The 24,887-nt window shown below is 40.4% G+C and overlaps 1 protein-coding gene across 1 annotated transcript in view; it reads right to left on the bottom strand.

Annotated features, from left to right (window-relative positions):
* Nucleotides 1-1,899: 1,899 nt before the first annotated feature.
* The window catches only part of RRAS2 (RAS related 2), a 38,538-nt gene continuing 15,550 nt past the window's right edge, over nucleotides 1,900-24,887 (bottom strand). Inside the window, exons 2-6 of the mRNA XM_079967033.1 lie at nucleotides 8,509-8,596; nucleotides 7,975-8,077; nucleotides 7,389-7,497; nucleotides 4,518-4,636; nucleotides 1,900-3,154 (exon numbers count right to left, since the gene is read on the bottom strand). Of these exons, the coding sequence (XP_079823159.1) occupies nucleotides 3,067-3,154; nucleotides 4,518-4,636; nucleotides 7,389-7,497; nucleotides 7,975-8,077; nucleotides 8,509-8,596 (507 nt within the window). The 3' untranslated portion in view covers nucleotides 1,900-3,066. The remainder of the gene's footprint in view (nucleotides 3,155-4,517; nucleotides 4,637-7,388; nucleotides 7,498-7,974; nucleotides 8,078-8,508; nucleotides 8,597-24,887) is intronic.

A 24,887-nucleotide genomic window follows, 5' to 3' on the forward strand; every position in this document is an offset into this window, starting at 1 on the left:
CTCCCATTGCTCTGTCCCAGCTTCTGCCAGCCTAGCAGTACAAAAGCATACTAGTGCAAGTAGATAAAAAAGGTACTGCAGCAGGCGGAAGGTAAACAGTGTTTCCACGGCTTCTGTCATGGTGCTCCGTTGCACCAGAAGCGGTTTAGTCATACTGGCCACATGACCCGGAAAGCTGTCTGAGGACAAACACCGGCTCCCTTGGCCTGAAAGTGAAATGAGCGTCACACCCCATAGTCGTCTTTGACTGGATTCAACTGTTCGTGGGACCATTTTTATTTATTTTTACCTATCCCAGGAACACAAAACAGAGCCATCTTGTGCAGTGCGTACCTAGTTGTTGATCCAAAGTGGTGAAGGAGTTTGGCTTCTTCCCGATATGGATCTTTTCCAAACTGAGGCCTGCATTTTCTAGTGAACAACCTTCCAGGTGTTGCAGACCAGTGGTTGATGGCTACATTCCAACCACACAATGTTAGAGGTTCTCTCTTCCTTTCATATTCACACCCCTACCTATAACCCAGGCAAGCAAAAGGTAATCTCAAAAATGACTATTCAGATTCTTCAGGAAGATTTGGGAAGTGGGCTTTAGGCTCATGCATTACTCTCCTCCCACTGGTGGTTGGAAGGGAACTACGAAAGTTATCTTCTGGCCCTAGGAGATAATAAAGTAAATACCAATACAGGTGAGTGAAGGGACCACAAATAAGGTCTGGGAAGATCAAGGACTGAGTACATGAGTCTAAGATCTGTTCCTAATCCTCTTCAATGAAGATTCGAGACAAATAAGGGAAGACAATGTACATGCACTACCTTGCCAATTCTCCCATGATTTACTTACATAGTGACATGCTCATTAGCCAAGAGCGCTTGTAAAGTTGGTCCCAACTTATCTGGCTCTGATAAGGTAATCTGTGCTTTTGGAAGGGTGGGAGAGGAACAAAGGACATAATTAACTCTGCACATGAAGAGGGCTGAATCCTCATCGGGACTTGTGCCTTGAAACTGCTCGTAAATTGAAAGTTAAGAAACACCCTGGTTGATACAACTATTACATATTCTACCACCACAGACTGGTTTCACAATGGGGTTTCTCCTAAAACAAACTGAACAGAAGATTCCAATGTAATTGGCATGTGCCTGTGTACCAAATACTTTTTTCCGCCCAAGGAAAAGGCGAGTGGGGCGGGGGCTAAATCTAGTTTCTTACTCTCTTTCCCAAAGAGTTGGTGGTGTGATTACAGGTTTTCTGCACAAGATTTACGAGTGTAGCAGAGGCTCCAACTGAACTGGAAAGAACCCTTTATGCAACCTCTGCTTGTGAACAATTTAAACGTGTTCTACATTCAAGTTACATTTCAACAGCCATGAAGTATCTGCTTGCAACAATTTAACAGAGCACTGTTTTACACCAGGATGGGTTGTCATCTTTTAATCAGACAGCTCTTGAGCTATTTTAGCCTGAAAATGTGTAAGCCCATATTACTGTTTCAGAAACTGGTCTCTTATCCTCTCCAAACCTTGATCCAGTACTTAAAAGAAAATAGACAGTGGAATTTCTCTTCCCATAAATGACTATATCCAGTGCTATTTTCTAGAAAAAGAGATGCCGGAGCTCACCATGAACTTCTTCCTTGTTCACTTAGAATGGAAATGGTGCCCACCTGAGTGCTGCTGGAACTGAGCTCCTGCTGAAAAAAAGCCCTGACTATATATCCTATTTAATTTTAGCACCTGAACTTATGCAACGGTATGTTTAATAACCTGCTTTATACTTTTGGTGAGGTGACAAAAACTGCAAATACAACCCAGTATTTAATGTCACAGAATAAGCCTGAATTATTTGGCTACATTTTGCATCATTCAAAGTTGAACAGCATTCACAACTGAACAATCATGTAAAGGTTTGTACAGTTTAATAGTCACATAATGGTCAGTCATTTGTAAAGGGTATGGAAGGCAATTTGAAAAACATGACAGTTTAACAGATACATCGGGCAGGCACATAATCGGCCACTGGTGTATACAACTGGAACAGAAAAGAGGTTCTACCACAGTTCTGCAGATCTTGCATTAATTTTGTCAGTTAAAAGTGTACTGTGAGAATTAAATACTCATCTTTACATTTACACGTTATGCCATGAAAGCATATTTGCTTACAAACATATAAAAATACTTGTTAACTAGTTTGATAAGAAAATAATGTATAAAAGTATATAGCAAAAAACATTTAATCATCTGACAATGAAAAGAGAAAATTCATCTTTTTTTTATCTTACATCAAAACAAAAAACAAAAAAACAGCTACAGGTTTAGTTTTCTTGAATCCCTTACCTGGAAAATACAAAAGGAAGACACAATTTATTCCAAACCATGATGTAAAATCTTCTAAAACTGAAACAAATGCCCAAGTCCAGAGTGAGCACAGGTATTTGGCCACATAGTTGTAATAATAATAAATCCTGTAGCTGTTACTGGAGCCATAAAATAAATACAGTAGACTGTTGACCACTGAAAAAGCTGCAGCATAAACAAGAGCTGAAACACACAAAAAATCTTTACTGACAATGAAATTCAGTGTATTGGCTTCCTGTAAGGCAAGCTGAATTTTGAAGTCTAACCTACTAAAGGGTAAAACCTTCAAATCCACTTTTTAAAAAAATACTCTACATTTTGATCAGAGGATTCCCTCTCAAGTGTAATTAATACGGATGTCACAAGTGGAAAAAATACCCATACCAGCAATGCTTAAGCTTGACTTCAATACCTTGTTTAATATTGTTTTGTTTCCTTTGTGAATAAAACTCCACAAGGTGCAAGCTTCTTGACACAAGAGGAGAAAGAAACCGGGAAGTATTAAAAGAAGCCTTAGTGTTTTGACATCTGCCCTGAGATGACTAAGATGTCTTCTAGACTGGGTCAGCCTTGTTCTTTTAGCCTAAGGCTACTTTGGTGACCATTTATACGACATGCACATATAAGGCTAGACAAAACACCGAGACACATAGAAAGGTAGGCAGAAAGGTAGAATTAATCTGGCAGTTGACAGCTTGGTTCAGAGGATTCTTAGAAGATGACACAATGACATCCTTTCTTGTCCTTTTCCTTCCTTGTCGGCTCTGGGGAAGGAGGGCATTCTTGCTCTTGAAATTTCCTGTGAATGAAGCAAAAAATGCCCATAGAAACAATACACTCCAGTCCAATGCAATTCCATATATAAAAGAGGCACTAACTTTGCTTTTCAACTGACCCTAGATTCCTCTGCTAAAAAATACAGCTGCATTGTCAATACAGACCATTGTCCATTTCTCTTAATATACATAGGTCTGAAGATGAAAGCAGATTTCATCTTTTAGGAATATGTGTGATATTACTGCAGCAAGCAGCCGAGGTATTCGAGGGAATAAAGAGACCCTTTTAGCTTCCAGATTGATGTGTTTTGTGGAGATCCGATCAGGTTTTGTGGAGCATTCACTGTTGGCAATACTTGAAATGTCTCATCCTAGCCTCTTCTCCCACAGCATGGTGACTTCTGTCAATGCTTGGTTGGAAAGGACTGTAGAAACAGCCTAGGTTGAAGGCTTCACCCCTTCTAGAGGCCAGATGCACAGCAACAGCTGTCCCATGGCATAGAAGTCCCTGGAGTATCCTAATACACACTTGATGTAGGTGCAGCTTGACTGTATAATGCTATTGGTTACTAGAACTCAAAACAGCAACATAGGCAACACATCCCAACAGGAGTATTACTGAATGAAAAATGTGCTCAAGTTAAAGTAACGGAGTCTGATGTGTGTAGCTTTTCAAGATATTTTACATTAAACAGCAAGTGTTCCTGCTTATAACACTTGTCTTTTTATTATTAAAGACAGGAAGCTTGAGATAGCGAAAGGATTTCCATCTACCCTGATAGACTATGAACAAGAGAAGTGCTCACTTTACGCTTTCCTGGCAATGTCAGGCTAACAGAAAAACTACATATCCTCATTAAGGAGATTTTTAGAAGGTGAACTGAACACAGTGTTGTCCTGAAGGAAAAGGGTAGTACTGTAGAAGAACAAGCTGAGTCAGTGCCCAGTGTCAATGTTGCAGTTCCACAATACATTGTCTATAACAACACAGGGGTAAATATATATTATATAGGACAATTCACGCTGGAACTCTTGGCAACATTAACATTCCCCATTACATGATACTGTTAAATGACCCAGTCATACAGTGACAACAGTGTCAAGGTGGATACATTTAAACAAGATGCAAGGGAAATTGCTACACATCTGTCAAAAGAAAAAAGAAAAAGTGTGTGTTCCTATGTGCCTCACATTAATTCTAGTGTTACAAAAACATAGTAGTTTACATTTTGTTACAGTATTCAGGCACTTTCCCTATACAGAGATATCAAAGGGAAGCTGTATTTCTTTTCTTTCTTTCTTTCTTTCTTTCTTTCTTTCTTTCTTTCTTTCTTTCTTTCTTTTTGTTAAAGTGCATTTCAATATATTTACAATACATGGGCTTACCTTATAACTCTGACAAGCTCATGAAAAGCTTGGTCTACATTCAGTCGTATTTTTGCTGATGCTTCCATATATGTTACCTTCAGCTGCCTTGCTAGTTGTTGACCTTCCTCTTGCGTTACCTGAAAACAAGCCAAGATAGGATACACATTCAGCAATCTACTGATGCTTTCCAACTGGCTGACTTAGCTAATGAATACTCTCATCACCTACAACTATTCTTGCATATTACCGGCACTGCAGTCCTGTGCAAAGGCTTCCTCAACTCTGGTCTTTGTTAATATGTTAATTGAATACAAATGAGTTTTTAAAATTTAGAGCCCAAAGCACTGTATGTTTAAAAATGTGAAGACAGAGCCTAAGAAGGCTTAGAATCAAATTGTTTCCATATAAACTTTGAATGTAGAATTTATACACTGAAGTGTTGCAACTAAACACTGGCCTCAGATCAGTAGCCTGAATGTTGCAGTGACTGAGAAGATAACAAAAAATATGAGGAGCCCAGCCAGATCAGACCAATGGTCCATCTAGCCCAGCATCCTGCTTCTCCATAGCAGCCAACTAGCTGTTTTGAAAAACACCATTAGCAGGGCATGAAAATAACGGCTCTCTCCCAGGCTTTGGTCCTCAGCAGGTGGTGTTCAGTAGCATACTGCCTCTGAAGCTGGAGGTAATTTATAGGTCATCATGAGTACAGTGGTACCTCGGGTTACAGATGCTTCAGGTTACAGACACTTCAGGATACAGACTCCGCTAACCCAGAAATAGTACCTCAGGTTAAGAACTTTGCTTCAGGATGAGAACAGAAATCGCGTGGTGGCGGTGGGAGGCCCCATTAGCTAAAGTGGTACCTCAGGTTAAGAATAGTTTCAGGTTAAGAATGAACCTTCAGAACAAATTAAGTTCTTAACCCAAGGTACCACTGCAGTAGACAATGCACTGTGGAACTGAAACTTTAACACTGGGTCTAAATTGAGTTCTTGCTCCACTTCCTCCAATAACACCTATCTTCTACCTGTGCAGCCCAAGTCACTATGCTAAAAAAATTGGAATATTAAAACTATTAGGAAAATTTGAACTATTGGATCCTGCAGTTACTGAATGCTACAGGGAAAGCAGTGCCTTTATTAGGCGACATTTCTCTCAGCACATGATTAAGTGACCTCCTTCCTTCATGCTGGGGACATTTGTAACACACACGTCCCTCTTTAAGAAGGTATGGAAGGGGGTGCACTATTTACTTAAAATATTTCTTACCAAAACTTTTCCATAAGGTCCCAGGGAGGGTTAAAACAAAAGAAAGTGTGCTTATAAAGCTATTGCAATTAGAAAACACATAAAACCATTCATAAATTAAAAAGGAAGGCATGGCAAGCCACTCCACCTGACCCACATTAGTTACTATTCCTGTACTGCAGCTTCCCTAAATAAATTTGCCTTGATGTGCATGAATTTCCACATAATGTCATTGGTGGTAGCCAACTAACTCAGTGTGTCACTGCAAGGGGAGGAGGTATGTTGCACAAGCAGAAATCCTTGCATTGACCAAACAAGTTAAGTGGATGCCACTCATTGTGTTCAGTGTATTCATTGTATGGCAAGATATATGCCATAGGATTCAGCTACCTTGGAGCTGAGCACAGCATACAGACGTTTGTTTAGGGTTCTCGAATAGTCTTGATAATGTGCCAGCTCTCAAAGTACTTTTCAAGTTGTAGATAGTGCTTGAATAGCTTGCAAGATCCAAACAGATGGGAAATAAGAATATATACTTGTTCATAAAAGTGACAACTTGACTTCTTGCATTCAGAATGGAAACCCCCCTTTTACTAGAGGCTACACTAGCTATTAAGAGATTGTCCTCCTGGGCACACTCTCATGGGATGAGTAATTGTTGGTATGGCAAGTGTTGTAAACATAATTGAAGAGAGACTCATGCCTGGATAATGATGTCATAGATCATTGTCTCATCCTCATAGATTTTGACCTGAATCATTCATATGGCAATTACTCAGGGAACATGCTGAGTTATCGTATAAAGTGCAACATTATAATCAGGAAGACCAGTTTCCTAAGCCAATTCCTAAGTATCAAGCCTCTTTACGGGAACATGTATGTATCCACTACAGATGTCCTTATCTTAGCATCCATTCCTCCAAACAAGGACTGTGTCAGATCTCCTTTATAGCCACTTGATGCTAAATGTCACTGACAAAAGGGATTTGTTCATCACCAGAGTGTCTCCTCCCAAAAAAACTACAGATCAGTCATATGGAAAGAGATAATACACAATAATGGTTTGGGCCTACGAATTTCATGAGAGCATATCCTGTGGCCTAATCCAGCTGACTGTGGAATTTATTGTCACAATCATCTTCTTGCTATTACTGGTATAAGAAAACTGCCTTATACCAAGTCAGACCACTTTATCTAGCTCAGGAATGTCTAGATTAGAGATAGGCATATGGCTTCAACCCAATTCCACATGGCATCAACCATTATGTGGCCATTAATCTTATTTCATGCTGATGTCAATGAGGGGTGAAATGGGAATAGCAGAAAGAGAAGGGGTGCCCTGACCGCATCTGGTTCCATCTCTGCCAAACATTTGGCTCTGATCCCACCAACTATTGCTGGCCTGGGTTCCATGGCCAATTATCCCAGAAGGAATGTGGCTCTCAAGAGAGAGAAAATGTTATACAATTCCAACCTGCCCTGTTTAATAGTGGCTCTCCAAGGAGTTTTTCCCCAGTGCAAAGATGCCAAGGATTGAACTTGGGGACTTGCATGCAAAAGTTATGCCACCGAGTTATGGAAGTTCCCTCTAAAAAGGGAGATCCCTTTTTCAAACTCTGGCTATTGCCAATAGGTTACCTGTCTCTGATGGTCCAGGTCTGCTTTGTTGCCAACTAGAATCATAGGGAATTCATCACGATCTTTTACTCGAAGAATCTGCCTTTGAAACTTATAGATTTCTTCAAAGCTGGAATAATAATAATAATAATAATAAATAAACAGCAGCAGCATGCTAAGAATCCACAGCTTCACAGTTAAGGATTGCCTAAGGCCATCTAACAAGTATTTGCTACAGAGATTAGATGCAAACTGAAAATAACACATACAGGCCCACCAGCCCAGCAGGTATCCCAAGACCTTGTATTCACCCACTAGAATTGTGTTACCTTCCTTTAAAATGCCAACATGATTTTGAAAAACTCTTGAGTTCCACCTCCACCCCCACTCCCCCAAAAAGTGATTTGATTTATCATGTGGCAGGGGGACTGTTTTTCAAATAACACAAGTCTGCAATTCTCTTGAGCAGGCAGAACTCTGGATTCTGACCCTACAGTTAATTCAGAATGTTGCAAGCCACAACCCCATTTCAGTGTTATTCTAGCTCTGCCCCTACACAATCCAGGTATTGATCCACGTTTTGCAGCAATTTTGTTTTTTGCCTTACCTTCCTCTATCTGTGACTGAGAAAACAAGCAGAAAGCCTTCTCCTGTCCGCATGTACTGCTCCCGCATAGCTCCAAACTCCTCTTGGCCTGCTGTATCTAGGACTAAGCAAATCAAGAAGCTAGTTAATTTTACAGGCTAGCGAGGTAGTGTGTGAGAGAGGGGTGCGATGTGCCTTAAAGCAGCAGAGCTCAGGAAGGGGCAGATGTTGTTCCCATCCCATGCCTGCCCTGTTTAACCTTATAAATTAACCCTACACCACAGCCTAGTGTTGGCAAGCCAGCAATTTAATATACAGATACCCACATCTGGTTAAGCCTTTAGCTTCTATATTAAGAGGTTGAAAACTGTACCACAAAAGAAAGGGAGAAAGGCTTGGCCTAGTAAATGGCTAGATCACAAAGTTATTACAGTCTCTATACAAAGTTAAGGAAAATCAGTTTTAGTACCTGTATCAACAAGAGAGCAAACATACATTCTATAGGCCAGTGCAAATTCTGTAGAGGGTCAATCATCATCATCAACAACAACTTACTATCCAATCTTGCTGCCCTCTCATCTATCACACATTGTTTTGTGTAAGAATCTTCAATTGTTGGATCATAATCTGTAACGAAGTAGGACTGCAGAGAGAAAAGAAAAAACAGAGTTACTTTTAAGCCCATAGCACCCGCAAATGCTCTTTCTCATGTATAGTTTCCATCTGCATAGAGAATGAATGCAACCTTTGCTGACGCCTGGCAAGTAATTTCCTGGGGACTGATATAGCCATAAACAATGTGAAAACTAGCGCTAATACGCCCAGGAACTTCACCAAAATGCTGGAGAGGGTGCACCTCCACAGGAACATAACTCCACATGTGGTGGGAGTGCCCCAAAATCCAACTATTCTGGACAACAGCCATACGAGAAATATGTAAAATAAGTAGGCAGGTATTAGACATCACCCCAGAATTGGCCCTACTAAACATCTTCCAAGACAACAATGCCCATTTACACCACAAAGAACTCATAACCCACCTACTTTCAGCAGCCAGAAACACCATAACCAGACACTGGAGAGACCTATCAGGAGTAAGCATGGACCAATGGTACCAAATAGTATGGGAAACAGCCCTACTAGAAAAATTAACCAATAAACTGAAACTGACATGGGGACAAACAGAAGAAGACGCCTTTACCCTGGTATGGCTCCCCTTTATCACATACACAGCCCAACAAGACAATGACAATAATCCACCAATAGCATACAAATCAATATGGCTAACCTGATCAAAAACACCCACCCACCCCACTCACACACAAAAACAAAGATCACCACAGCCAATCACAAACAAACAACCACACCCTAGGCCAAACCCAACCTCTCTCACCACCAAAGAAACACAAATGAACAGCAGAGAACCAGCATGAGCAACGCTGACACGAAACCCTACATACATTAAGCAAAACAGAAACATCGCCACCCGGCCCCACCCCCATCCATCTTCCCCCCCCCTCCAGCCCTTCCCCCCCGCACTAATGTCTCAACAAATGAAACTGATTTGTAAAAATGTTACATGGAAAAAATATGAGAGACATTACACATACTTCCGTAAAACAAGAAAATCTTTAATAAAACAACAAAACAAAACAACAATGTGATCATATACCCACCCCCAGGGTGAGCAGCAAGATTGTGAGAAAGAAATGGCTCCAGGATTACACTAAGAATGGTGATACTACTATACTCTAGCTATATAGATGTAACTGACAATGCAAGATTAATCTGGAATAATTTGTGGAGAAATCCAATTTAGATAACCAAAAAATTTCAGAGGGTTACATTCCAGAATGTATCACTGCTACCCAGAAATGGCTGAATTATAACCAGCCAAGCGGGTTCCTATAGGCAGCAGTCTTGCTTCTCTAACACTGCAATGCAACTATGTGGGTTACATAAAGAAGCTGAGCTTGGTTCCAAGCGCTACCACCACCTGTCTCTTCACTTTTCACAACCAAGGTCCTGCATATCCAGGATTTGACTTGGAACTGTAGGTGAGCCAGCAGAAACCAAGTCCGGACTAAAGCAATGACTTTTAGCAGGCCCAGGGGACTGGAGAGCAAGAAAGGAAGATATGGACACACTGCCATGAATAGGTTCTTTGACTGCTCAGACTCCGAATTCCAGGGAGCTCTTGAGTTCTGAAGTTTTGATACAGCAGTGTGACTAGGATCACTTTGTACATATTCCAGTTTGACAACCTTTTGGTGTTCTCTAGGTAAGACCAATACATTCTTGTTGGCAGTAGCAAAGTTTTAAGTACTTGAAAATTTGGCGGCCTGTCTGCTGGTGAGAACAAAATGATGGGAAGCAATCACTCCTGCAATGGATTCGCATTCATTTGTCAGGTGCTTCAAGACAACATAGCTTGCAGTCACCCACAAGCATTAAAAAGATAGAGCCCAAGAAGCCAGGAAAGCAACAGAGCCACACACATACCATCTTGCCAACCACCGCTGCTGAGTGTAAGCTGTGAGGGGGTGAGTTTATGCAGAGTGATAAGCAATGAAATCAGGGGTACAGACCCTAGTATAGTAATCCTCTCTCTCTCTCTCTATATATATATATATATGAGAGTTTAGTATTACTTTCTGATATTATAAATATTTTTATATTTAAGCAATTATGCAATGAAAGAAAACATTTGAATATTTAAGTTTAGGGAAGTTTTAAATATTTAATGCTGTATTGTTTTTAACACTTGATTGGGAGCCGCCCAGAGTGGCTGGGGAAACTCAGCCAGATGGGAGGGGTATAAATAATTATTATATTATTATTATTATTATTGTTATTATTATTATTATTAAGTTTAGTACATTTTTTAAAACAGCAAAAGACTGTTGTTAATGCCACATCAATATGAAATAAATAATAAATAATGATAATGATAATGATAGTAATAGTAATAGAATTTATATACTGCCCTATACCCGGAGGTCTCAGGGCATTTCACAAAATAAAAAAATAGAAAACCACAAAATACATACTCAAAATAAAAAGAACAATCCAATAACCACCACCCCATATGAACACTTATACATGCATACAGCTCATTCCATGTACACATTTAGACAGATGATATGAACACTGGGTGCAATGCCTACCCATCTATGTGAAAGTAAGGTCCAGTCAGAGCCCAGCATCCAGCTTCTTGGAACTTCTAGCTCTCGAGAGAAGAAACCTCCTTACATTCAGGAAATATGTGTCCTAGAAATGAGCACCAGTACTGTGTAGTCTGTGCTTCAGGTGTGAAAGTGTCTAAGGCCAAAACTACAGTCAAGAAAGGGCAGTATAGCTTACGGTTCCCCTCTGAAGGAAGTCTAGTTGTTCTAAATTAAACTCAGAATGCAACTTAGGGAGTAAAAGCTTGCTTTGAATCATGTGCTTTAAGACTGCTGCACATACCAAGACAACAAGTAATTCAACAGCCACCCCACAAGGAAGCCATCATAAAAATACTTCTAAGGGTGATCATATATGGAAGCACTACCACCCCAGGAGGGAACACGACTTGACAGCTGTAAATGAAGGGAGGAAAAAAGGCATTTCATCGAGATGAAAGAGAAGCAACAAACAGACCTGGCAAGAGCTCGCAGACAGAGGGTGGGAAGTGGGGAACGGTCAAGGCAATCATGACAAAGATGACAATGCAACAGTCCCTCTCTGACCAAAAGGGCTGTAACTATGAAGTCTTTCTATAGCTTCATATTCATGACTCCACAAGCTGTGAATGAGTCATTTAATCAAAACTGTTTGACTAAACCTGTCAGAACAGATGTTAGGATTATTCACAGAATTTAGTTCAAAGCTCAAGTTATTACAAAGGGACTGGTGTGGCTGTCTGTCAGTCGTTCCCTACCTCCCACTCTTCTTCCAATTCATGTGACATGAAGGCAACCATTTTGACAACCATTAAGGTCCTGGCTTCTTTGCTCACAGGTGAGCCCAGGAAGGTAACCTCTACAGAATTTCAGCAAGACGCTGCAAGTTGTGGACAGGCCTTCAAATAGAGCAGCCTGACTCAGGGATAAAACAGCTACATAGGCTTCCCCTCAGCAGTCATTAGCAGAACGTAAGGCAACATACACTCATACATTTGGGGCCTTTGAAACTTTTGTATGCTTTTATGGCCAGCGGACAAAACAGAAACACTGGAGGTACTATAAAGTACTGGAGAAGCTGGAGGTGTACCACTCTGTAGCAGACCTTCCAAGCAGCATCACAGAAGTTCAGCCTCAACAACATGCTGACAAAATGATAGCTGAACTAGTCAGTTTTCTTAAAGCTTGACTCTATCAAAACTGAGAACTTTTTCCTCCTACCCCTTACCATCACTTTCAGTTGTTCTTGATAATACTGATGTTTGTTCACCAAGTTCAGAATCTTTAAAGAACTTGGATACTTGACTTTATTAACATTTTAATTCATTCTACTGTTTACTGCACTGAATAGAACATTCTTCTTGTTGGTTTTCTTTCTCTCTTAGCCTTTCCACTCCGACTTCAATCCTGCTGCTTGCTATTTTCGGCTCATATTATTCCTTTGCACCAGTTTCTTCACTAGATCCCCTGACTTTAAAAGTTATTGTACTTGCTTGAAATGTCTCCACAGTTTCCTCCTGTATATCTATCTGCTCTTTTCTTCCTATACACTCCTCCCTGAACTCTACAACTTTCAAGGTACCAATATTCTAACCCAACTCACTGTTGATCCCTTACCTGTGTTTCCACCCCACCCCACACAGCTACTTTGGAATGCCCAGTGACATCCATTTTAGAATCTCTATAAGACATCTCATTGGCTTCTCAACCCTTGATGGATCCCCTTACCTCCCCGATATCTTTTATTTTAACTTTCTCCAAAGTCGGAATTCAAGTCTCCTTGAAGAGGTGGGATATAAATACATTAAGTAAATAGCTAGCTGTTATGGTATAAGCATACAAGCAGGGCCCGTGCTATGTTTGCTTTTGTAAAGCACCTAGCAATTTTAGATGCTTTATAAAAACAGAGCAAAACCCCAAAATATAGGTTGCAATCTTGTAACCAGGTATGAACTGGCAAAAAGCAGCCATCATCACTCTCTCAGCTTCATATTTTTTTAAACTTTCTGTATTCCCTCCGAGTGTGAAATGGCTTTCTGAACAAAAGCTCTCTTAGAATTTAGCTTTAGCCACTTGTTGATGAGAGCAGTAAGGTAGACAAACAGACCTCTTTGGGGAGGGAAGTAGTAGTAGTAGTAGTAGTAGTTTGGATGTGATATCCCGCTTTATCACTACCCTAAGAAGTCTCAAAGCGGCTCACAATCTCCTTTCCCTCCCCCCCCCACAACAAACACTCTGTGAGGTGAGTGAGACTGAGAGACTTCAAAGAAGTGTGACTAGCCCAAGGTCACCCAGCAGCTGCATGTGGAGGAGCAGGGACGCAAATCTGGTTCACCAGATTACAAGTCTACCGCTCCTAACCACTACACCACATTGGCTCTCTGAGACTGGGTACTGTGTTGTTTTCACATGCTCCCACCAACCACATTTCTGATTACAAGAAGCCAAATCAACAGGGCTTCCCCTGAAACGTGTAGAATGGATGTGGAACAAAGCAATCCCCCATCATGCCCACCACAATGAACTGGACCCAGTACCATGTTGTCAATCAATGCAGTTGGAACAGCACTGGGGTGGTATGATCAGAACTACTGTCTGCCTTCCATCAGAAAAGCAATCTCATTGCCATATTCTGAGTCAACTGAAGCTTCTGAACACTTTTCAAAGGCAACCTCAACTAGGGCACAGTACACAATATAATTTGGGTGTAAGTAGAGTATAGAGGATGAATAACCATGGCCAGGTCTGTTTTCTCCAGAAAGGGAAGCAGCTGACATAATTAACTGAAGAGAGACCCTGACCACTGCTGCCACTTTGACATCCCATAGTGGCACTCAATTCCAAAGGAGTCATACATGGAAAACTTGATTTTTAAGGGGAAATGCAGCCATGGTGAAACGTAACTCCAAATTCTTAACTGATTTTACTTCTGTCTTTTCAAGAAGAATCTTTAACCCTCACTGACCTCAGGTTTGCACTATCACACTAGACACCTTACTGAGTTATAGCATCCAATTATTGAATAGTTAACCCATGTTCATTACTTATTGCAAATCCCCAAGACAAAGCAACAGACTAAATAAGGAAGACTAGCTATCTTCAGCCCATTAACAGTGAAAACATGGGGGCACCAATGACCTCTCTGCAATAGAAGGTGTGACTTTAGGGCCCCATATGCACCTCACATTTAAAGTAGTAGCATACCCGTTTAAACAATCATAGCTTCTCCCAAAGAATCCTTGTTATAGGTGGGAAGTGTTGTTAAGCGAGGCCCATTGAAAATTTATGTTTTAAAAAATGAGAACACGAGAAACACACACACACACAACCACGCACAAAAGGAAAAACACAAAATCATCCTCACATTCACACGACAATCAACACCAATGCATTCAACCTAATTTGCACATACAGATTGATCTATGCTATCCAAATGTCTGTGTATGCATTCAAACCAAATATGCTCAGTTGTAGCAAGGGCATTATGGTATTTAGACCATTGATGGTGAGCATTTACCCTTTAAGCTCAAAGTCACTTAGCAACCATATAGGCTCATAAAATCCATTGTTGTCCTACCATTCGTCCCCATCCTGCAGGGATATAATTTAAAAGGACACTAACACCTGCAAATATCAATGATTTTGCAAGTACAATATTCATAGGGACAGCAATTTCAGACCAAAAAGGAGATATCACTGGACAATATAATAAATGAGCCTTGCAGCAGGGAGCAGCCCTCATGGCAGCAGCAATGTCATATACCTACAATGAGTTATTTCCAGAATTTTAGTTTCAGTAGCTACCTGAGGCCTTCCAGCTGGTGCGCCCAACCACATTAGAGCCCTGTCCATCCTAGCTTATTAAAGCTAACCAGGGTGGGGTGACTGAACAGGCACAGCACTGCAAGTATCCTATCCACATCCTCAGGCCATTTTAACTAGAAATGATCCTACACCAACCACACTAATGCTCAGGTTTTAAACATGCTGCCTACTTGGGATAATTAAGACCTTTAGGGAGATGCCTCAGTTTCAACACAATGGGTGGTTGCATTACCATAACTCTCCTACTCAGATCAAAGTCCATGTTAAAAAAAACACACTTTGTTCTCAATATTTTAAAGGTTCACTTCTCCACCCAATGGCTTTCCTACAAAGCAATACATGTTTCACATTCATGCAAAGTCACTGCCATGGTGGCATGCAACCAGAAAACATGAGTACCTATTTTCCTGGAGTCAAAGCAGAAGGCAAAGCTACATAGACAGTTAGAAAGACACAGAGAGCAAAGATTTGGTGTCTATCTGTTCAGGCAGAAATTCCCCCGTTTAAAGTATAAACCTCATAAGTGGCAGGAGAAACTGTATTTTTAGAATTAGTAAGCACAACAAGCTGCCTTTGATATTCTAATGCAACTTCAAAGTTACAGTATTTCAAAGAGCGAGTTGTCTGCCAAAAAAAAGAGGCTTCACAATGTATGCATTTTGTTTTTTAGATCAGCATAAAGGGAGGGTAAGAGAAAAACTACCCTGAATTGGCACTTGAGTTCTAGGAAGTCAGGCTCATTCTGCAGCAACAACTACAATTGTGTCTTACCTCAAGATCACATTCCTCACATTTTGCGTGTTTCAAGGACAGTTTAAAAATACATGTAAGGAGCAAAAAGCCATAATTGGCTTTGTGCATTGAAAAAATATCAATTTAAGGCTACTGCTTTGGGCACCCTAGTCATTAAACACTGGAACAAAGACTGCTCATATTGACCCAGTTTCCCTAACCCAAGTTTTATTTTTTATATATATATAATTTTAAGACAAAACAGCATACACACATCAACAAACAAAAACAAACACAGAGATATAATTTCATAACCTCATTTTCATAAGCCTTCTTTCTCGGACTTCCCCATACCTCACCCTTTTTGCATCCATATTTTACAATTTTTCAGCAACCCTTTACTCCAATTAATTAAAACTTATTATCTTTCTCAATTTCATCTTATTTCAACAAACAATTTCCGCTGCAATTCTATATCTTCCTTTCCCTTGACATTTTAGCACTCATCAATATTGTAACAGTTCTTAAGATAAGCTTTGAACTTCTTCCAGTCTTCCTCCACCGTCTCTTTCTCTTGGTCACGGATTCTGCCAGTCATTTCTGCCAATCCCATAAAGTCAATCACTTTCGTCTGCCATTCTTCCAGTGTGGGGAGTTCTTGTGTCTTCCAATACTTTGTTAGAAGGATCCTTGCTGCTGTAGTGGCATACATAAAAAAAGTCCTGTCCTTCCTTGACACCAATTGGCCGACCATGCCCAAGAGAAATGCCTCTGGTTTCTTGTGAAAGGTACATTTAAGTACCTTCTTAATTTCATTATAGATCATTTCCCAAAAGGCTTTAATCTTTGGGCAGGTCCACCAAAGGTGAAAGAAGGTACCTTCAGTCTCATTACATTTCCAGCATTTATTATTGGGCAGATGATAAATCTTCGCAAGCTTGACTGGGGTCATGTACCACCTATAAATCATTTTCATAATATTTTCTCTTAAGGCATTGCTTGCCGTGAATTTGATATCGGTGGTCCATAACTGTTCCCAGTCAGCAAACATAATGTCATGACCAATGTCCTGTGCCCATTTAATCATGGCTGATTTAACTGTCTCATCTATTGTATTCCACTTCAGCAACAGATTATACATTCTTGATACATTCTTAGTATTGGGTTCTAACAATTCTGTTTCCAATTTCGATTTCTCCACCTGGAAGCCAATTTTCCTGTCTTGTTTAAATGTTTCCATTATTTGGTAGTAATGAAGCCAATCTCGTACCTTGGGCTTTAATTTCTCAAAACTCTGTAGTTTAAACTCACCGCTTTCTTGTTCTAAAATTTCAGAATATTTTGGCCATTTGGATTCCATGTTAAGTTTCTTCACCTCCTTAGCCTCCATAGGTGATAACCACCTAGGAGTTTTATTTTCCAACAAATCCTTGTATCGAATCCAAACATTATATAATGCTTTCCTAACAATATGGTTTTTAAAACCCTTGTGGACTTTAACCTTGTCATACCATAAATATGCATGCCAGCCAAACCTATTATCAAATCCTTCCAAGTCCAGAATATCTGCATTCTCAAGAAGTAGCCACTCTTTCAACCAGCAGAAAGCTGCCGATTCATAGTACAGTCTCAAATCCGGCAGGGCAAACCCCCCTCTTTCTTTTGCATCAGTAAGTATCTTAAATTTTATTCTGGGCTTTTTGCCCTGCCAGATAAATTTAGATATATCTTTCTGCCACTTCTTGAAACAATCTAGTTTATCCACAATTTGTAATGTCTGAAACAAAAATAACATTCTAGGCAATACATTCATTTTGATCACTGCAATTCGGCCTAACAAGGAAAGCTTCAGATTCGACCATATTTCTAGATCTTTCTTTACCTCTGTCCAACATTTATCATAATTGTCTTTAAATAAATTCACATTTTTAGATGTCATGTTAATCCCCAAATATTTTACTTTCTTTACCACCATTAACCCAGTTTCGTTTTGGAATCTCTCTCTTTCAACATTTGTTAAGTTTTTTTCCAGAACTTTAGTTTTTTGTTTGTTCAACTTGAATCCTGCCACCTGACCAAAGAATTGAATTAACTCTAAAACTCTTTTTGTACTAGTATCTGGCTCTTGTAAAGTCAATACTAGGTCATCTGCAAATGCCTTCAATTTATAGTGTTTAGTTCCGACCTGAACTCCTTTTACCAGCTGGTCCCCCCTAATCATGTTCAACAAAACCTCCAGGACTGATCTAAAAAGTAATGGGGATATCGGGCACCCCTGCCATGTCCCTTTTTCTATGGAAAGTTCATCAGTAACCACGTTATTTACAATTAGCTTAGCCTTTTGTTCAGAATATATTGCACTTATACCATTTTCAAACCTTTGACCTACCCCCATCCCATGGAGATTCTTCTTCATGAACTTCCAAGAGATATTATCAAAGGCTTTCTCCGCGTCCACAAAGATTAGGACTGCCTTCGTATTAATATTTACAGTTAGCAGTTCCATAATGTCAATTATTTTCCTTACATTATCTGATAAGTGTCTTCCTGGGAGAAAGCCTGCCTGGTCCTTATGAATCTCCTCCATTAACACCCTCTTCAGTCTTTTTGCTAAAATGTCAGCAAATATTTTGTAATCCACATTAAGTAATGATATAGGGCGGTAGTTTTTGATCTGGTTTTTTTCAGTTTCAGTCTTTGGTATAAGTGTGATGAAAGCTTCTTTCCACGATTCAGGTGCCTTTTCCCCCTCTAATATTTCATTACAAACCTCCTTAAGCGGCTGTATTAACCATTCTTTCAATGCTTTATAGTATCTGGAGGTTAGTCCATCTGGTCCTGGAGATTTCCCTAGTTGCAGGTTTTGAATGGCACCCTCCACTTCTTGATCTGTTATTTTCTCATTTAAAATCAACATACTTTGTTGCGAAATTTTTTGTAATCCATATTTCTTAAGAAAATCTTCTATGCCTCCTTCGTTTTCCGGCCCTTGTGCATATAATCTCCTGAAATAACTCTGAAAGCAGTTGCTAATCTCATTTGGTTTAAAGATGTTCTTTCCATCCACCTCCAAACTTGTGACTGTATTTAATTTCTGTCTCTTCTTCAATTGCCATGCTAGAAGTTTACCACATTTGTCACCTGATTCAAATGTCCTCTGTCTCATTTGCTTGATTTTCCATTCTATCTCCTGGTTCATCAATTCCATATATTGCATTTGATAGAACTTAATTTCTCTCAGAATTTCATGAGACTTTGGTTTAGACCTCAGTTTCTTTTCTCCTTCTTTTATTTTTTCCAGAATCTTATCCTTCCTTTCATTTTGTTTCTTTCTCTTTAAAGAGTTCTGTTGTATCAGAAAACCTCGCATCACGGCCTTGCTTGCGTCCCAAATCACTCTTTTCTCAACCTCTGTCCTCAGATTTATCTCAAAGTAGTCCTTCAAGGTTTTTTGGGCCTTTTTGTAAATCTCCACCTCTCTGAATAGGGTGTCATTCATTCTCCATCTGAAGGATCCAGCTGTTGTTAGTTTCATTTCCATCTTCACTGCATTATGGTCGGAGCATGTCCTTGGGCAGATTTCCACCTTTTTTATCCTTGGAGCCATTCCACTAGTAATCCATATTTGATCTATTCTTGTCCATGTCATTTGTGCCTCTGAAAAGAATGTTCCCTCTCTCTCAAGAGGGTTTCTTGTTCTCCAGATATCAATCAGGTCTATGTTTTCAGTCATTTCAAAAAAGGTCTTAGGTAGTCTCCCGTCCTTAGAGACCACCTGTCTTTGTGCTTTATCCATATTTGTAGAGACCACGCCATTCATATCTCCTAATAAGATCACCTTATAATCCAAATAATCCGTTAATGTCTCATGCAATTTCTTGTAAAATTCTGCCTTCCCTTCATTTGGTGCATAGATGCCCACTATCAGGAGTTTTTCTCCTTGGATTTGTATCTCAATTGCCAGAATTCTTCCATATTCATCTTTAAAGATCAATTTTGGGGCCAATTTTTCCTTTGCATAAATCACCACTCCTCTTTTCTTAACTTTGTCTGATGAAATAAATTCTTGTCCTAATCTTTAATTTATAAGTAGTCTTCTGTGTGCCCTTGTTACGTGGGTTTCTTGTAGACATATCAAATCCAATTGTTCTCTTTTCAAGATATGAAAGACCTCACGCCTTTTTCTGGGAAGGTTGAGTCCATTACAGTTCCAAGTTAAAAATTGCAGAGACATTATTAGTTAGTTACCTCCAGCTGCTCCCTGCAGCTGTTCTTCTTCCGTTGGTGACTTCAGTCCAAATGTCAAGTTTCCAAGGTCTGTGTCAGAGGTCGAGTCTAGCACTCCTTTCACAAGGTCCTCCTCGTTTCTGTCTAGGAATTGTTCTTTATCTTGCACTGTTCTTATTTTGACTTTCTTTCCTTTGAAGTTAAAAGACAAACCTTGTGGAAATTCCCACCTAAAAGGTATGTTATTCTTCTTCAGCAGGTCAACCAGATTCTTAAAATAAGTTCTTACCTCCAGAATATATTTTGGGATGTCCTTATAAATTTGAACAGAAGCATTTCCAATCTGAAGGGTTCTCTGGTAATGTAAATTTAAAATTTTATCTCTTTCCTCTTTAGATCTCAGAGTTATCAGACAATCCCTTGGGATCTTCCTGCCTTGCCTTCTGCCCAATCTGAAGGCGGTTGTTATCTTAAAATCTTCTTCCTCTGAGTTTACCTGCCAAAATTCTGATAATTCTTTTGTGAGAAAGTCCACTAGGTTGTCCCCTTCACTTTCAGGGACCAACCTAAGTCTCAAATTCTTCTCTTTCCTCTGCATCTCCCACAAAGACAAGGCCGCCTCATGCTGGTCCAACTTCTTACAGACTGGTATTAGACTTTCCTGTGTAGTTTCTGCAGTAATTTTAGCTTCTTCTGCAATTTTTCAAATTGTGGCGTTTTCTTGAACCAATTTGTTTATGGTTTCTGTATTAGATGTAATGCTTTTGGTATTTAAGTCCAATTTTGTTGTAAGTTCTGTCAGTTGTTTGGTATTCTCCGTGCTCTGCTTAGTCAAATTTTCTAAAGATTCATTTATTTTAAGTAATGCTTGAGTCACTGAATCCATGAATACGTTTATTCCTTTCTCCTGTCCAGCTGTGCCTGTTGGCAGTAAGCCTGATATTGAGCCTCTTTTCTTTTGTGCAGCTTTAGCCTTAGATCTTGTCGTTATGTCTTCTGCGGAACCACTCATGTCCCAAGGTCGTTCCCACAGGAACAGCTCTTAAATAGCAAAATCCAGTGACTTGTTTTTATTTGACAGTCTATGTTACAACTGTAATCTTTCAGCCCTCTAGAGGGAGCAATACATTGTGTCCAATAAGCAGAAGAAACAAAGAAACCAAAAACCCTCTTGGAGAGAGGTTTTTTTTTTTTTAGAAACTTTCAGTCTTTTAGAAACTTTCAGTCTTCCAATTGCAACAGTAATATTTCTGTAAAGTCCCAAAAATTGTATCTATTTGAGCTCTCCGCTTTGCAGCAGGTTTTGTCAGACAGTTCCTGTCAAAGCGCTTCACCCAGGCAGTCTGTTCCCAGAGTCAGAGACAGCAGGAATTAATCACTTAAATTTCCTCTCAAGCAGGTTAAGCCAAGTTTCCTTTTCTTCCCCCCCTGCTCCTGCTTGCTGGAGGGGTAGTTAGAGTTCAATGCCAAAGTTAAATAATTCTAAAGTTCAAAGTTACTTTTCCTTCAATTGCAGCTTTCCAGTTCCGTTGCTTTAAAAGCCATGCAAACCGGGGGAGGCAGACTTCCTTTATTTACCATCCCCGTTTTCAGCCAAATTTCAAACGTTTTTTATAATCCCAGTAGGGTTCCCAATCCTACTTACGGCTATTTCAATTTCAGTCCAGATTTCAGGAAGGAATCGGCGCTCTCCGCTTATGGCGACGCGGCTTCACTTCACGGGCTGGGTAGTGACTCTCAGCACCGCACGATCCCCCGATGCTCCTCCGGAGCCTTTAAAAAGGCTCTTTTGCAGTAAGGGGGGGCGCAAAAGGTGCCCACCGAGTCTCCTTGTTCACAGGCTTCCGCGCCTGTGATTTTAGGGGCCCCCGCTTCGCCGTAGCGGTCAGACCCGAACTCGTGAAGCAGCCCTCTCTCCGGAGATCGGGGAGAGAGCCGCCATTAAGCGCTGGCGCCGACCGGAAGTCCCCTAACCCAAGTTTTAGAATGGCAAGAAGCTCTCAAGCTGCTATTTTGGGGTGGGGGACTATAGAAAAGCAGCACAAGGCTGCTGGTTTTTTGGCAGGTGTAACTCCTGCAAAGAAAGGGGGGGGAGACTAATTCAGATGTCACAAATTGCTTACATATAAAAGGCTGCATCTAGGTTCTAATTGCTTTTATATCTTCTGCCCAGCAAAATCCATTAAGTAAATATAATGTGAGGGCATACAAAAGATATGAGGTCAAAGGCTACCTGAACACATTTATTTGAGCCACCAATCACATGGTCTATAGCCATATAGCATCTGGTTTCAAGTCACTCTTGGATTCCCCCCTCCTCCCCCAATGAAAAGAAAAATGCTTTGTCCCAGAAACAGTGGTACTTGTACAGAAATGAAGCATTTCAGAATAGCAAGTCTAATTAAAGTAGTTGATTAATGGCTGGTTCTTACTATTGATCAATCCTCTGACTAGGGTTCATTATGGACTTTCTCCCCTGAGACTATGCATTCAATTACATGTTGCTCATAAAGATCATCCCTGCTATTGATAATAATTCACCTAAAAGAACTCAGGATAAAAAAAAGAACACTGGATTAGATTCATAATATTTATAAAAATAGGATACCAGTGAAACAAAATCAGTGTCTATGCCTCACGTCCCACATCCTTTCATAAGCATGCCAAAGTCACAGGTCAATTATTTCTCAGCTCTAAACACACACAAACACACACACACACACACACACACACAGAGAGAGATTCTTACAAAGCTTTTACTATCTAGGGAACAATTTGTAAAGTACAACCAATTCACATAGACAGAAAACAACTAATACTATCCTTATGGTTGCAATTAGCACTGGGATACCTTGCAGAACTGAAGCAGCAGCAGGTTGAGGGCAGCCAATGTGGCAAACATTGGGAATGAGATTCCCTGTGGTTGGGATACCGTCAAGAATACCCAGACACTTACCCTACCTGCTAACGATTGTAACCCATGGCTAGTTGTAACATCAGCTATCTGCATGCAGCTATCTATGACTGTTCTTATCCTCTCAGTAAAGGCAGGCAAGCACTGCAGATACTGAAGAGGGATCCAGGCCTCTTTTCTGTAAATACCTGGATAAGCAAAATGCCCCCCCATGTCTTTACTTTCCTGGGTATGCTTCCATGTCCATATCAGAAGCATAGTGTTAAGCCCAAGTCTACCTACCTTAAGGAGAATAGCTCCAGAGCACACATGGGCAGATTCAAGTTCATTTTATATGGATGTCTTATCCTTGGTTTCCAATACATATTTATGGGCGTATAATTCTGTGCTTGATTAAATCTAAACAACTGGAACCAGCATTTTATTTTTCAAATACTTGCAAGGCTATTCCAAAAGTTAAGTCCACAAAGTCACTAGGAAACAACATTTTAACAGACCACTTGCCCATGTGCATTTTGCCCAATAACTCGAAGTGCCTCACCAACCTATGAAAAGAGGAGGAGAAACCAAGAGACCAGGAACCAATTTCATTCCAGCACACATCACTTTCATCACATCAGTGGACTTTGGGATCTCACATTGCAGTGGCGCCCTGTGTGACACCAAAATTCGCCTCCTCACGTCTAGTGCTCCATTCTGAATCAAGCTTGCAGCATCCCCTGCAGCATCCTCAAGGCTCCATGCCCAGTGTGACCAAACCAGCGGCGCTCCCCTAAATCCACCTCTGCCAACATGGTAGCAACTTCTACCTACTGTGAGCAACCATGCTTGTGCATGTGTAAGTACAGGAGAATCCTCACTTATGTGGGGGCTCCATTCTGGTTCGCACACAAGTGGGGCTTCCCCCATTCAAACCCCGCCCCAGTCCATTCTGCCCCCCCCCCCCCCGCAGCGCTGTTTTGGCGTGTGTGTCAGTGGGCCCACATATGTCACATGCTGACCATGTGCAAGTGGGGAGATGCCTGTAGTCAAGAACATTCTGTCAGTCTGTAGGCTAAGATTCAGAGGCTTCCCCCCTTCAAATCTTCTTTATTTTAGACCCACACAAACACACATGCTTAGGGATGAGGGTGCTAACAGAAGCCGGCAACCATCTTCTTCATCTCCATATTTTATTCATGCAAGTGTTTAAAAGCTCATTCTGTCACTCCTTGCTGCTTCTACATCTACCAACGAAGCAGACCTGACATTTTTCTTATGGTGCTACTGCTTTTCAGCTACAAGTGGCAGGACCTTTATTTCAATAATCCTTTATTTCAGCATTATTGTTAGTCTGAATGGAATTTCAAAAATGCCAGTAAGGTCAGAGTTTATTCTAACATGCAGGGAGGCATTTAAAAAAAAAAAAAAATAATACAGTTGGGTGGGTGAAGACTGTTCAGTGGGAACTACATTTTTGTGTAGCTGGACATGAAGTTTAATAAAGCATGAGGTGGGTGAGAAAATTATAAGAAGTAAAAAGTGAAGAAGAATTTTGTACTGTGTCAAGTCCTCCCCGTGGCACCCTTCATCTTCTCCAGGCCACTTTCCCCTTCTTTCCCTGTTGCTTACACCTCCCTCCCATTTTTCTCCATTGTCACTTTCAATTTCCTTCCTTCCAGAAAGAGTCCCAGGACTGTTGGTGAGAGTTGTACCAAAGTTGTTTTCTGCAGGACAGGGGAAGCTTAGAATAAAATGTTCAGCAACTGGTGGTAACATAAAATTTATGACACTCTGATGAAAGCATCTGCCTTCAGATATTTATTCTTGCCTACCAAGAACCAGTCGCGACAAAGTATATTGTGGAAGGACCACCTGGAAACCCATCAGATGGACATTCCATACTTCTGCCATAGCGTCTGTTCTCATAACATAGCCATCCTTTGAAAACCTGTTTTGGCTGGTGCATCTTCTACAGCATACACTCTATCAAATGATTTGTGCCAAATGCATGCTTCGAATGTAGCACTACAGAACTTGTTCCATTGAAGAAAGATTTATGCATGTGAAAGGGAACTTTCCCCCTCTTCTCC

The sequence above is a fragment of the Podarcis cretensis genome (genome assembly GCF_951804945.1).
Source record: "Podarcis cretensis genome assembly, chromosome: 1".
NCBI lineage: Eukaryota > Metazoa > Chordata > Lepidosauria > Squamata > Lacertidae > Podarcis > Podarcis cretensis.